This window comes from Penicillium griseofulvum (genome assembly GCF_001561935.1).
Source record: "Penicillium griseofulvum strain PG3 chromosome Unknown contig_15, whole genome shotgun sequence".
Taxonomy (NCBI): Eukaryota; Fungi; Ascomycota; class Eurotiomycetes; order Eurotiales; family Aspergillaceae; genus Penicillium; species Penicillium griseofulvum.
Window position 1 is genome coordinate 257,380 of NW_024467436.1, and position 12,481 is coordinate 269,860.

The 12,481-nt window shown below is 49.1% G+C and overlaps 6 protein-coding genes across 6 annotated transcripts; 2 read left to right on the forward strand and 4 right to left on the reverse strand.

Moving 5' to 3' along the window:
• Window positions 1-606: 606 nt before the first annotated feature.
• Window positions 607-2,929, forward strand: PGRI_094840 (heat shock factor family protein; the record flags this gene model as incomplete). Its single annotated transcript, XM_040797197.1, has 2 exons — window positions 607-1,016; window positions 1,075-2,929. The coding sequence occupies 2 exons, from the start codon at window positions 607-609 to the stop codon at window positions 2,927-2,929; spliced, it is 2,265 nt and encodes a 754-aa protein (XP_040650008.1).
• Window positions 2,930-3,728: 799 nt separating this feature from the next.
• PGRI_094850 (uncharacterized protein) lies at window positions 3,729-4,181 on the reverse strand (the record flags this gene model as incomplete). The annotated part of the gene is made up of 2 exons (XM_040797198.1): window positions 3,729-3,995; window positions 4,038-4,181. The coding sequence occupies 2 exons, from the start codon at window positions 4,179-4,181 to the stop codon at window positions 3,729-3,731; spliced, it is 411 nt and encodes a 136-aa protein (XP_040650009.1).
• A 440-nt stretch (window positions 4,182-4,621) lies between these two features.
• cwc27 (putative peptidyl-prolyl cis-trans isomerase) lies at window positions 4,622-6,256 on the reverse strand (the record flags this gene model as incomplete). Its single annotated transcript, XM_040797199.1, has 1 exon — window positions 4,622-6,256. The coding sequence occupies one exon, from the start codon at window positions 6,254-6,256 to the stop codon at window positions 4,622-4,624; it is 1,635 nt and encodes a 544-aa protein (XP_040650010.1).
• An 857-nt stretch (window positions 6,257-7,113) lies between these two features.
• PGRI_094870 (Clr5 domain-containing protein) lies at window positions 7,114-7,542 on the reverse strand (the record flags this gene model as incomplete). The annotated part of the gene is made up of 1 exon (XM_040797200.1): window positions 7,114-7,542. One exon carries the CDS (start codon window positions 7,540-7,542, stop codon window positions 7,114-7,116), a length of 429 nt encoding a protein of 142 aa, XP_040650011.1.
• A 395-nt stretch (window positions 7,543-7,937) lies between these two features.
• PGRI_094880 (ATPase, AAA-type, core) lies at window positions 7,938-11,248 on the reverse strand (the record flags this gene model as incomplete). The annotated part of the gene is made up of 7 exons (XM_040797201.1): window positions 7,938-9,417; window positions 9,523-9,529; window positions 9,883-10,251; window positions 10,317-10,700; window positions 10,755-10,929; window positions 10,982-11,069; window positions 11,121-11,248. The coding sequence occupies 7 exons, from the start codon at window positions 11,246-11,248 to the stop codon at window positions 7,938-7,940; spliced, it is 2,631 nt and encodes an 876-aa protein (XP_040650012.1).
• A 279-nt stretch (window positions 11,249-11,527) lies between these two features.
• Window positions 11,528-12,346, forward strand: PGRI_094890 (actin-related protein 2/3 complex subunit 3; the record flags this gene model as incomplete). The annotated part of the gene is made up of 5 exons (XM_040797202.1): window positions 11,528-11,579; window positions 11,662-11,933; window positions 11,995-12,107; window positions 12,171-12,249; window positions 12,299-12,346. The coding sequence occupies 5 exons, from the start codon at window positions 11,528-11,530 to the stop codon at window positions 12,344-12,346; spliced, it is 564 nt and encodes a 187-aa protein (XP_040650013.1).
• Between the last annotated feature and the right edge of the window lie 135 nt (window positions 12,347-12,481).

Consider the following 12,481-nt stretch of genomic DNA (forward strand, 5'->3'; position numbering starts at 1 on the left):
CCCAACGAATTGATCTCGCCGCCGAGTGGCATAGGCTCACTTTATTCATCATATTAGCAGCTACTTAGGTAGGAGTATATTCATTTGACTCTCTCCACTTTCGTTCCCTTTAGAGATAATACTTGGGCTCATTCACCGCCCAGACACTTTCTGCTGGAGTCTCCCGCCTTACTCTGGATGTTGGACAATTCACGCGCCCATTGAGCGTCATCTGTCTAGTAATCACTGCTGGTCCTTGATCTGCCTGTTGTCGATTCTTGTGATCTTTCACCTACCTCGGTGTTGATATCGATAGATTCGCGCGAGTGGCCATCCACTTTTTTTTTTCTCGGTTCCCTGGTCAAAGCCTTCTTGACACAAAATTAGGCGACTTGGATGAACAACTTCCTGCATACTGAGTTCGCATCTGGTTTCTTTGTCTCCTAGGCAAATTTCCTGCGGTAAACTCAGTCTCTTATTCAGTGACCGAAAAAAAATCGAGATACAATTCTATACCGAACTCCTCCGCGATAAGATCCAACGCCTTTGCGCCTATTCCCAATGAGTTCGCAAGGAATGACCCGCAAGAGGCCTGCGCCAGGAACAGTACCTCCTGTCCATCCTCAAATGAACCCCGTACCAAACTTTCCGGCCACCGCGAACCCCGGCTCTCAGCTTTCGAACGATCAATTCTTACAATGGGGTCAGAACCCCCCCGCTAATGCCATCAATGCACCTGCCTTCTCCGACCCCTCTTACAATCCTGCAGGGTTTGTGCCACCCTCAGATGTGTCTGCACCGGCTGCAACGGCATCTAACCAACTCGCCCGCCGACAAGCGAACCAGATGGTTAGCCGAAACCGTGGCTACGAGCAACCTCCTGCTTCATATGTGGAAAACAGCGGAAACAATGGAAACGGAGAGAGCGGCGCATGGGGGGAGTCTCTAGAAGAGCTCTATCGGCGAGCTTTGACTGCCAAAAGAGATTCACAGGCAAAACGAAAGCAAATCCCGCCCTTTGTACAGAAACTGAGCAGGTATGATACATCTATCGCTTTCTTTTATTATCAATTATGGGCTAACTGAGAATCGCAGTTTCTTGGACGAATCCAAGAATACCGAACTGATTCGATGGTCCGACGATGGCAACTCCTTCGTCGTGCTAGACGAAGACGAGTTTGCTAGAACGTTGATCCCCGAGCTCTTTAAACACAATAACTACGCCTCATTCGTCCGACAACTAAATATGTACGGGTTTCACAAGAAGGTCGGACTTTCCGATAATTCAATGCGTGCCAGCGAACGGAAAAACAAGAGCCCTAGCGAATATGCCAACCCTTACTTTAAACGAGGCCACCCGGATTTGCTATGGCTGATTCAGAAGCCAAAGAACGCTGGAGGCGGTGGACATGCGAGCAAACCTAGCAAGGGCGGTACGCGTGTGAAGACGGAGGATATTGAGGATAATGACATGGACGATTATGCCGAGGAGGGTGCACCGGCTCCTCGTGATAACCGTGCTCCCCGACCACAGCAATTGTCACTAGTCACGGATAGCTCTGTACCCAGTGATCAGCTTTCTGGGGTATATCGCGAACTCCAGGCGATTCGTCAACAGCAGTCAATCATCTCAACCACAATCACGAGGCTGCGGAAAGAACACGAGCAACTCTATGCGCAGGCAGCCAACTTCCAAGAGCAACACACTCGCCATGAGAACTCCATAAATGCTATTCTAACATTCCTTGCAACCGTGTACAACCGCAGCTTGCAGGGAGAGGGTGGCCCACAAAACCTTGCAAATTCTTTTGCGGGGGCCATTTCACAGGACCAAGGAAATATTGTGGATGTTGATGATGATTACCTTAACAATGCTTTGGGGTCAATGACTAGCCCGAATTCCCAGAGAACAATGAAGAAGCAGCCGCTGCTTTTGAAAGCTCCACCCACAGCGGATGCGTATACTCGGACTTCCACGGTTTCCCCATCGACCGGCGGCTCCTATGATACTCGGTCTCGTGGTCATACTCGGCAACCTAGCGCCAGCCAACACGGCCATGTGGAGGAGGTCTTTGACCATAGCCCCCGTCCCAGTGTTCCAACCGTTGCTCCGGGACAGCCGGCAGATGAGACTATCCCTCAACGGGACATTATGTCTGTAATTCAAAACTCCAATGCACGCAACGGGCTCTCAACGAACTTCTCTGAGTTTCCCAATGTGCTCTCCTCCCTTGAAAATCATGGTGGTAATGTTCCCCTCACGGCAAATCAACGCGCCGATATGCTTCGACTCATGGCCAACGAAACAAATTCTTCAGAACCGAACACTGGCGTATCACCCAACAATGCGCTCATCTCGCCGACTCCACCACCCATGCCGCATAACTACTCGGGCAGGCTAGCCAGCACCCGGCAAGAAATCGACAATTTAGTCAAAATGCAAGCCGAGCAAGATCGTTCCGTCCAGAACTTGACTAGTCTTCTCCAGCCGCTGAGTCCAAATGGTACCATCCCTGGTATCGAGGGCGCTGATGGCAACGTGCCCCCTCCACCGCTCGATCTCGACCAAATATTCAACAACGACTACTTCACCGATATTGGAGATGCAGGTTCCGATTTGAAGAAACAGGCCGAGAATCCAATGAGCCACTTGGGCACAGGTCAGAATACACACGATCCTGTGGGGACCACCCAAGGCGATGACGGAGACACCAACGACCTGTTCGATTTCGATCACATCCCTGCCGAACCTGACCTCTTTGAGACCCCTCACCATGGGCCGAGTGATCCCACCTACCACTATGGCTTTGACGGCGTCGGCTACGATGAATCCGGGCGCGTGATCGAGCAACTGACGGATAGTGAAGCAACCAGTCCCGCAACCACGGAGCATCCAGGCGAGCCTATGGATGACGGTGGCAGTGCGACAAAACGACGCAGAAAGGCTTGAATCTTCACAAGGAATACCAGATGGAGCAGATTCATGGGCACGGCTTAGGGGTTGAAAACAAAACTTTTCGGCGTACCATTAGGCGTTTTCTTTTTTTTTCTTTTCTGTTGATATGGGGGGTTATTCACGTGCCTGGGGGAATTCGACTGTAAAAAAAACCTATGATGATCCGTGAATGGTCCAACTGTTTAATGAGATACCTTTGCTTTACTTTGACAGATATAATATGTAGCTATTATAGTATTTCTGATTCTTTGATACCCTTGTTATTACCAGTAAGATACTCTCCAAGTCCAGAGCCTCTATGTTGTAGAAGTCACTTGGGAGAAGTGGATACCGAAGTCCACGGTTACTTGTAGATCACCCGAGATCCGTGATCTACCCGACATACTCCATATGGACAAGCCCTATACATGTATCAACCGGAAGAGAGGCTGCCTACGGATAAAGATCTATTGAGACTTTCAGTGCCAGTCACTCGACGCCGAGAGGAATCTAATGCTTGAGAAGAATGGCAAAGACCATAATTTTGCTTGGCGCAATATCATCACCAACACAGGTTGGCTCTATACGATCTAGGAGCGATGCACTTGAGCATTTGTCATATCAACTATCAAACTCATTGCATAAGTCAAAACTGACTCGGTGAACCCTCGCAGTGGTAACATACTATTAGAAGATATCCTCATTATTTTTGTGACGTGAGGCATCGGTCACTTGATTCATTGTCTCATGATCGGGAACCACGTCGAACCCGTTCATATTCATTGTCCGGATAGTCTGCAGATCCAGCGGGCCATCATTTCCGGGCTCTTAGTTGCTTCAAAAGAGCAACTGCATCCGACAGATCTAGATCCGCCATTCCATCCCGCTGCGCAGCATATATCCTCCTCAATTTGCGCTCTAGAGCCCATTCGATCGGAGCCGCCAGAATCTCGAGGTCTTCTCCTATAAACAGGGTGATATCCTGTTTCCCTGATAGTTTAAACAAGGCCTCTTGGGCTTTCTTCGTGACTAAAATCGCCATTGCTTCGTTGATCCAGCCATTCGGAAAGTGTAGTTTTCTCTACCACAGAAATGATAGCTTCACGGGAGCATTCTTTATCACCTTGTCCTCGGCAAATGCCGGATCAATCAAATAATCGACATCGCCCATACTCTCGCGATTTTTGAGATACAACACCGCAAGGAACCCACCTGCACTGATCAGTCGGATGGGCGCGAGTGCAATGAGCCAATCGTTCCGACCCATTGCACTGTCAATTTCTGAAAGGCCTTGTTTTGATAGAGTTAGTTCTAATGGCAGATTCTGTATAGTAGACCTTTTAATGAGTAGCTAGGGTTAGACGATGAGATTTAGATTTAATATATTTGCTGTCAGGAACCTAACAAGGTTGGAACCCCGTGTATTCCGTATGCTGTGTTGCATTCAGTCATCATTGGTAGAATCATACAGGACATTATGTAGGGATGCTGATACAAAAGAACAAGACGGGCATAGCAACCAATCCCAGGTGTCAATGCACATGTGCGTGTCCTAGAAACTGGCTTTTTGAGACTCTGGCACTTACCCACAGGCCATGTAGCGCCTGGCTAAAGATATCCGACGAGTCAGACGTCAGTATATATATATATACAGGGTTGGAATATTGATAGGAAAGAAGTGACATTCATTAAAAAAAATAAGAACATTTAGCGCCCTTTATCCCATTCCAAATCACCAATTCGCTCCCGTTTACGTTCGCGCTCTCTATCACGCTGAAATCCCTTCTTTCGTCCAACCACCTCTTTCTCTTTTTCACGAGGATCAATCACCATGAGTGAGTCTGCCTCGCCTCCGTGTTCGCGTTTCCAGTTCAAGTCTTTGCCTAGCGTATCTTTCCCAAACCGGAGTTCGTGCGAGAGCCAATCTCCCTCTTTCTGTTCGGGGTCTTCTGCCTCTGCCTCCGGGTTGTCCCATGCCTGGCAGGATTGGCAGTTTGCAATGAAGTGTAAGTCGCAGAGTTGGGCCTCTTCATCTTCTTCTTCGTTTTGTTTTTCGGTGTTTTTGTTCGTGTGACTTTTCGTATGTGATGTTGTGGTGGTTGGTTCGGGTTTAGCACCTTCGAGCTTGGCTTTGAAGGCATTGAAGAGCTGCAATGCTTCTCGCTCAGCGGCGCTACTAGGCCCTGTCCCATTACGACTGGAGCCATTTGCTGACCCTGGAGGTGGCCGTTTCCGTCCTCGAATTGAGGTTTCGGGAATCATGGCTTCGAGAGCGGATTTCTTTCGGCCTGTGTCCTTAGGACCGACGTCGACGTCGCGGCGCATGGATGTCATCAAAGCGGCAATCTGAGCGTTTGTCCGCGACAGCTTGGACTCCTTCGCGGGTTGGGCGTCCGGGGTCGGAGACCGAACAGGCGACTCCGGGTCAGGCAGGGGGAGTTGTGTTTCAGGATCTGGTGTCTTTGGACGCTTCTTACGCTCTGTAGGCGGTGATCGATCCGGAGATGGCGACCGGGGCCGTTTGCGCGGTTGTGATGGGGCTTCTACTCGGGGTTTGGGTTGTGATGTTTCAGCTTTCGTGACTGGCGCATCCACGACCAAATTGGTATTGAATTTTGGCTTCGCTGGGCGCATGGGCATTTCTTCGTCTCCGTCGTCTCCAAAGCTCAGAAGCGTCTTCCCGCCTTTCGGTGCCTTCTTCTTTTTCTTGGGCGCGCCCTTCTCTGCCTTCCCAGCAGTTGATACTGTCTGTCTGTCCTTTAACTTGCCCTCCAATGGCCCTAGTTCTCCAACCTCGCAGGACGTCACCTTGACTGGATAAACAGGACGCTCAGTGCCCGCGATGCGCTCGGCGTCTGCAATCTTCAACACATTGTAGATGCTGTCGCCCTCCAGTCTCCCAAAAATTGTACATTTTCCATTCATCTCACGCTCCGTATTCGCGAGTGTGATGAAAAATTGACTGCCGTATGTCCCGTCCTCGCTCTTGGCCATTCCTAGCAAGCCACGTCGATTGAAACGTAACCGACTATGAAGCTCATCGCGTAGAACCACCCGCTCGTCTGGGTCCCGAGCTTCAGGGTCAAATTCGAATTCTGGGTATTCATAGATGGAGGTACCGCCGGAGCCAGTGCCCGTGGGATCACCGCCCTGGATCACAAAATCGGGGGCTACCCGATGGAAGATTGTGCCAGCATAATAGTTGTCCTTGCAGTGCTGAAGGAAGTTCTTGCAGGTGAGAGGGGTCTGGTTTGCGAAGAGCGCGATCTGGATAGGGCCAACCGTCGTGTTGAGCGTAGCCGACGCAGTGGGATTGGGCTCGCTGGTGTATTGGGAGGACATTATGGGGGAGTAAGCTACCGGCTTACTGCGCGTGCCACAATTGTGGTAGAGCGAAGATTTGGAGTGTATTTGGGGATACGGACACCCCTCTTGAGTGTTGCGATCCAATGGGTTGGGTTCTCCGATCAAAAGCTCGAAGGGAACGTCATGTCACGTGACATCGATCCAGCCCTTATTACTTGGTGTCCCAAAACCATTGTTTAGAAGGGTTAGATGAAAATGAATGAGCATCATTTCTTTGAATTCAACACTACGTGACACAGTTTGACAATCCTGACAATTCTCGCAATCTCGTAAACGCACTCAAAGCACCTGTAACAGATATGAGGTTGCGCGTTGGGCATGGGATTTTGTCGCATTTGGGAATAATCAATCGCAGTGGGGGCTAAGAAAATTTCCAGTATATTGTGTACACGCTGAGTGCTTTTACCAGGATTGATGCTTGGCGGCAGTGGATGCTGGTAGGCGGTTGAATGAGTCAACGAAGATCAACTCCCTCAGCTCACCGAATTGTCTCTGCAAGATCTTGTTTTGTGAGGAGATATTTCGCGCTGACAAGAGTTTGTCGGTTGCAGAATCAAGATGTGAGTCGGCCATTGGCAGGTCAACCTTCCAAGGGAGCACATGTTGACTGGACATGATCCAGAAAATGGAGGCTTAGGAATATCGTTGGAGTGTTGATAAAGATCGAGACATAAACAGTCGCGTGTGTGGCGCATGAGGGAGTATTCCAGTATTGTCGCGTGGGGTGAGATTACTGATCATCTTCCGGATGTGTCGAGCATGGGGTGTTTCTTGATGGAGCCTAGCGGAAGATCACCACCGAGCAACCTTCCTTCGGCTCTAGCAAGGTAGATTCACACCAATTGCTCCTCTGCCCGAGAATGTGAGACAATCATGTGCATCTGCATCTGATCCTGTTCCTGGTGCTGCTCCGGCTCCGAGACCCTGGAATGGAGTCCTAACTTACACCGTAGACGGCGCAAGGTGCGTTCAGAGATACCATAACCTTCTTGATGCAATATATCGAGCATAGCCTTATCGGTCAGCCTGTCCTGTATGAAAAGCATCTTGATGCGCGCATGCAATGCCTCATCGCCTGTGGTCGTCTGGTGTCGCTTTCGGATGCCCCACTGGCGAAGGCGGGACTGGATGGTTCGTTCCTTGACTTGGATATTATAACAACTTTCGAGTGTGCGGCTAATGGAGTCGCTACTGATGCCGTGGTGGAAGAGAGTTATGATCACATCCCGGTAGGGATCTAAATTGATTTGTTGGCGAGGCATTTTGGGATTGAGAAGAGATGAGAGAGAAAAGAAGAGGTTGAGAAGTTGGAAAGTTGTTCAAGGCGGTGAATCTTCCGGATGGCCACTATATGTTTCCGATGAAGTGATACTGAAAATATTACGCTCATCGGCTTACACAGGGACTAAACCTGCGAATTGAAGAGAATTAGATAGACAGGATCAGATAGAATGTCTGGAACATCCCGATATCGTAGCAACATACACGCAATATGCCAATTAAGCCTAGATGCCATGTTAACTCGTATAGTAGTGGTATAGTAAAATCAGATTCGAATTATTATTGCATTCATAGATTCATTATACGTCAAGACTCCTACCAAAACAATAGCCCCTTACTCAGGATTCACCCATCTGTCTGATCTTTTGAAACCAACCTAAACTTTTTTCTCCTCCACACCAGCAAGTGAGCTCATTGTTTCATGGCTTGCCTTGTTCCGCTTTGCAATGCGAAATCCACCAAGCAGGAAGAAAATGGCCTGCAGGCCAAGGATCACTGCGAGGGTAACCATAGCACCAATGACACCTGCCACAACGAGCGACATTCCCGAGCCATTAGTGCTGGAGGTGCTAACAGAGCCAGAGCCGCTGCTGCGGTCCGAACTGGCGCACTTGCCATCCGTGTTGCCACACATGGTACACCACTCCTCATCCGAAGTAACGGCGATCTCCTTGGTCTTCGAGGCAAAGTCGTCCCAGGAGAGAAGTTTGCTTGACTGTCCGTACAGTGGGTATACAGTAGGCTCAGATGATCCCGTGATGGTACCATTGTGGAACATGAAGCGCACGCTGAGGTCGGACTTGTCTGGGAAGTCGGTACCACTGGCGTTTGTCACCAGTTCGAACACCATCGATGAGGCGTAGTCTGGGATTCCAGTGAAGTCGACGGATGCAGCAGGCATCTGCATAAGACCGAAGAGAGCGAAGATGGTACCGTAAGAGCCAAATCCAATGTTCAGCTTGGACTTGCCCTTGGTAGCAATGGTCTCATTCAGTCCGGCCAGGATTTCGCCCGCCAGGACGGCACCGTCGATGGCGCGCACTTTATCGGAGGAGTTGTAAGCCAGGTTAAATTCATGGGTTCCAGCTAGAGCAATCAGCTGGTGGTAAACCTCGTCGGTCAGGTCTGACTTGTGAGGGAATTGACTGGTAGAGTTATGAATTTTGCCGACATTCAAGTAGTCGAAGATGGTATAGGCGTTTTTAAAAGTCATATCAGACGAGACAAATGCCCCATCAAGCATTGGTGAAAGCGATTGGTAGAACTCCTTGGTTGAGGATAGCAGTGAAGTGTACATTTCGGAAGAAAAGTAGTTGTCACTGCTCACAGTTGCCTTCTGGCATCCACTGGATCCCTGTAACCAGGTGGAATCCTCGGCGTTCTTGCTTGTAGTGGCTGGTGTCAGCTGAATGAGCTGATAGCCATTCAATGGAGACTCGACCGAGCTTCCATTGCCCAGAGTCTGGGAAGCCACTTTTCCCACGGGAGGATATACACCCTGTAGGAAGCCAGTGGCCGAGTTTTGCAGTACAGCATCCGAGGGAGCAGAGGCACTGATCTGTTTTGGGTTGACGATATCGGCACTAATGCCCTCGATCTGCTTAGGAGAGTCTGAGGAGATGTATCGCTCATTATAAAAAGAACCCGAATCAAAGACCTCCCGGTAGCCCAAATCAGTCAGTTGGGTACTACCAAAGATCTTTGGGGTGCGATCTCCATGGCGTGCAAAAATATATGCACCCAGCACACGTTCGGCATCAACAACAGACAAAGATGCCAGCAAAATGCCCTGAATAGCGTACCGCATATTGAAATAAGGAATCAATTGAAATGCAGCAAAGCCGGTAAATTCCTCTCTGAGGGGGGGGGGGTGGGCGGGGGTTTATTTAGATGTCAAAAGTGAGGCGGACAAGAAACATTGACTCTTCCCCCTCTTTCCCCTCGGTGTAAAAAAAACTTACGGATAAGCTGCACTTATTATGAGATTAGTCTAATAGTAGTTTAGTGAACAAATTTTACTAAATTATATTGGTCAGATATCTCAAATATATCCAAATATCTCCAAATATCAAGGATATCAAAGGATATCACAAATTAGCTAATCGAAAACATCTCCGCGGTATACCGCGGAGCTGCGATAGCGGCGAACGGCGAGCGGAGAAATGGTAGAACGGAACTGCCCAGGTTTACTTCCAAATTGAAGATGGTCATTGTATTTTAGATCCTTTCGCCTAGACTCCTCCCAAGATCATTACATTTATATGAATCAAGAGAATGTTTGCATACTTATACGGTAACACCCTTATCACCCATTAACTCACACCCATTTCGCACCACGCCGACTAGACCTCCAGTCTGAATAGCTTCCGAACCTCCTCCAGAAAGTCGCCATTCAATCTCGGCCAGTCCCTCGAGCCATGTGATACGTGTTTGAGCGGGGACTTCAAGCTGTTGGAGTTGGTCTGCTAGTGCGGAGAGGATATCGGCCAAAGCCAGACCCTTGCTAGATTTCAGAGTTTGCACCGTATTCAGACAGGAAGTGACGTCGCTGGTAGAGAGGATGGTGCTCATGATTTCTTGGATATCAGAGGGGTGAGGGGCGGCAATGCAGTCGTAAATTGTCGCATTGGTGACAGTCTCGGGTTCGGGACGAGGGGCTTTAGGGGCGTCTCTCATCGGTAGTGGGATACCTAACGGATAAAGGTTAGTCAATGAAGCCGGGTGTAAGTAGGGGGGGGGAAGGGCATGAGCTTACTGCTGGCAAAGCATGCCTGAAGCACATTTAGGGCTCGTCGCATATCACCTCTGCTCAAAGTCACTAGACTATCGACCGCATCGGGCTGTATCTTGACACCCTCCTTCTCAATCACTTTGTCGACTAAGGTCCGAATATCGACTTCCTTCAATGGACTAAACCGGAATCTGGTACACCGGGATAGGAGCGCTGGGGATAGCTTATGTGTGTAGTTGGCAATAACGCAGAATCGGGTATTGGCTGTGTAACGCTCCATGATACGACGGAGGGCCATTTGTGCGGTCGAAGTCATCGCATCGGCTTCGTCCAGAATGATAAGCTTGTAACCTGCCAGAGGAGAGCCGGCAGTGCCTTGGGGGGCCATGTTGAAGATCTGTTTAGTGCCTAGTATTCATGGTAAGCTTGTATAGTCCAACCCGAGATTTCGAGGCCACGAACTTGCAAAAGTCTTAATTTGTTCTCGAACAACATCAATACCACGATCATCACTTGCATTCAGCTCCAACACCATTTGTCGCATGTTTTTGGTACCGTAGATCCGCCGCGCCAGAGCCAGGATGGTGGAGGTTTTTCCGGTTCCTGGAGGTCCGTAGAGGAGGAGATGGGGCAGTCGCTGTATGACAGTGTTAATCAGAGGCCATTGTACATCCATAGGAATTTGTTACATTTGTCTCCACGAACCGATTGATAGTCGCGAGAATGTCTTGATGGCCAGAGACATCATCCAGGCTACTTGGACGATATTTTTCGACCCTGACAAGGCTGTTAGTAATATAACATAATGGATATAGTTCTCAAACTCACCATGGCAAATTATCTTGAGCCTCGACTGGCAGATCAGCGACAGTTCTCTTTTTTCCACTGGCGTTCTCGGAGCTAAATTGCAAGTCCTTGGGCGCATCCACGTCCATTTCATCCTCGTAGTCTGACATGATGAATGCCTGGGTAGAGATAAATTAATCAATGTCAAAGGAAATCAGGTAAAGTAGGTCAATGAAAAGTGCCTGGTGGTTTGACGCGTTGAGCGCGTAAAGAGGCTCGGGGCGGAAAATCATATGGAGCTTGGGGGACTCCACAGATGACATCCCTCTGCCTAACCTCCGACTTGTCCCCTCCCGTCTGTTTGAACTTCCTACAATTTAATTCTTTGACGCATTCAGAATGCCTGTATGTTTTGATATCTAGTGTGTTCGAAGCCCCCTTATTGACCAATGCAGGCATATCACTCCATCTTCCTGGAGGACCGCGATGTCCCCGTGATAGGTATGAGAACACTTAGTCTAGCGCAGGAGTTCCTGAGCTATGAATCGAACATTTAAAAGGATCAAATTGATTGTCTTAATAGGAAACTTCCCCATTCTTCCCCTTCGAACCCGTACTCGTGGCCCCGCATACACATTGCCCCCGCTTCCCAACATCGACGACATCGATGTGTCCCCAGAAAGTGAATCATATGATTGCGTCGATGAAATCCTATCGCTCTTCCGTGCCAATGTCTTGTTCCGCAACTTCGAGATCAATGGCCCCGCGGATCGCATGCTCATTTATGGAACTCTGTTTATTAGCGACTGCCTAGGAAAGGTCAAGCCAACAATGACTGCCCGGGAGGCAGAGAAGGTAAGTTTCAATAGATATCAAAATCCCAATATAGGAGAACCAGAACTGATACTATTCCCAGGCCCTGACCAACGCCGCCCTCGATAGCTTTGCTATTCCCGGTGATGTGTCGTTCCCGCTTAACCAGGCCTTTGAGCCCCCGCGTGACCGCCAGGATGCCGAGACTCTTCGCCAGTGAGACCCTCACTGCGATATATTACATAGCCAATTTTAGCTGACCGGCTCTTGTGATTCTAGGTACATCTCGCAGGTGCGACAGGAGATCGCCATCCGCCTACACGCTAGATTATACCCTGGTGGAGTCGGACCATCAAAGGTAAGTGGGAGCAAAGAATGAAATCTTAATTTATACTGATTAATCTTAGTTTTGGCTGAGTTTCACGAAGAGGAAGTTCATGGGAAAGAGTCTCTAGATGACGAGCGTTGCTGTATATTTGTTTGATGAAATTCAGCGCATGAATGAATTTGATACTTGATTCAACCCCAGAAGGATCGCATTGCGTAGCGACCAGAGAGACTTGGATATGAATATCTGGGAGTCAAAACTC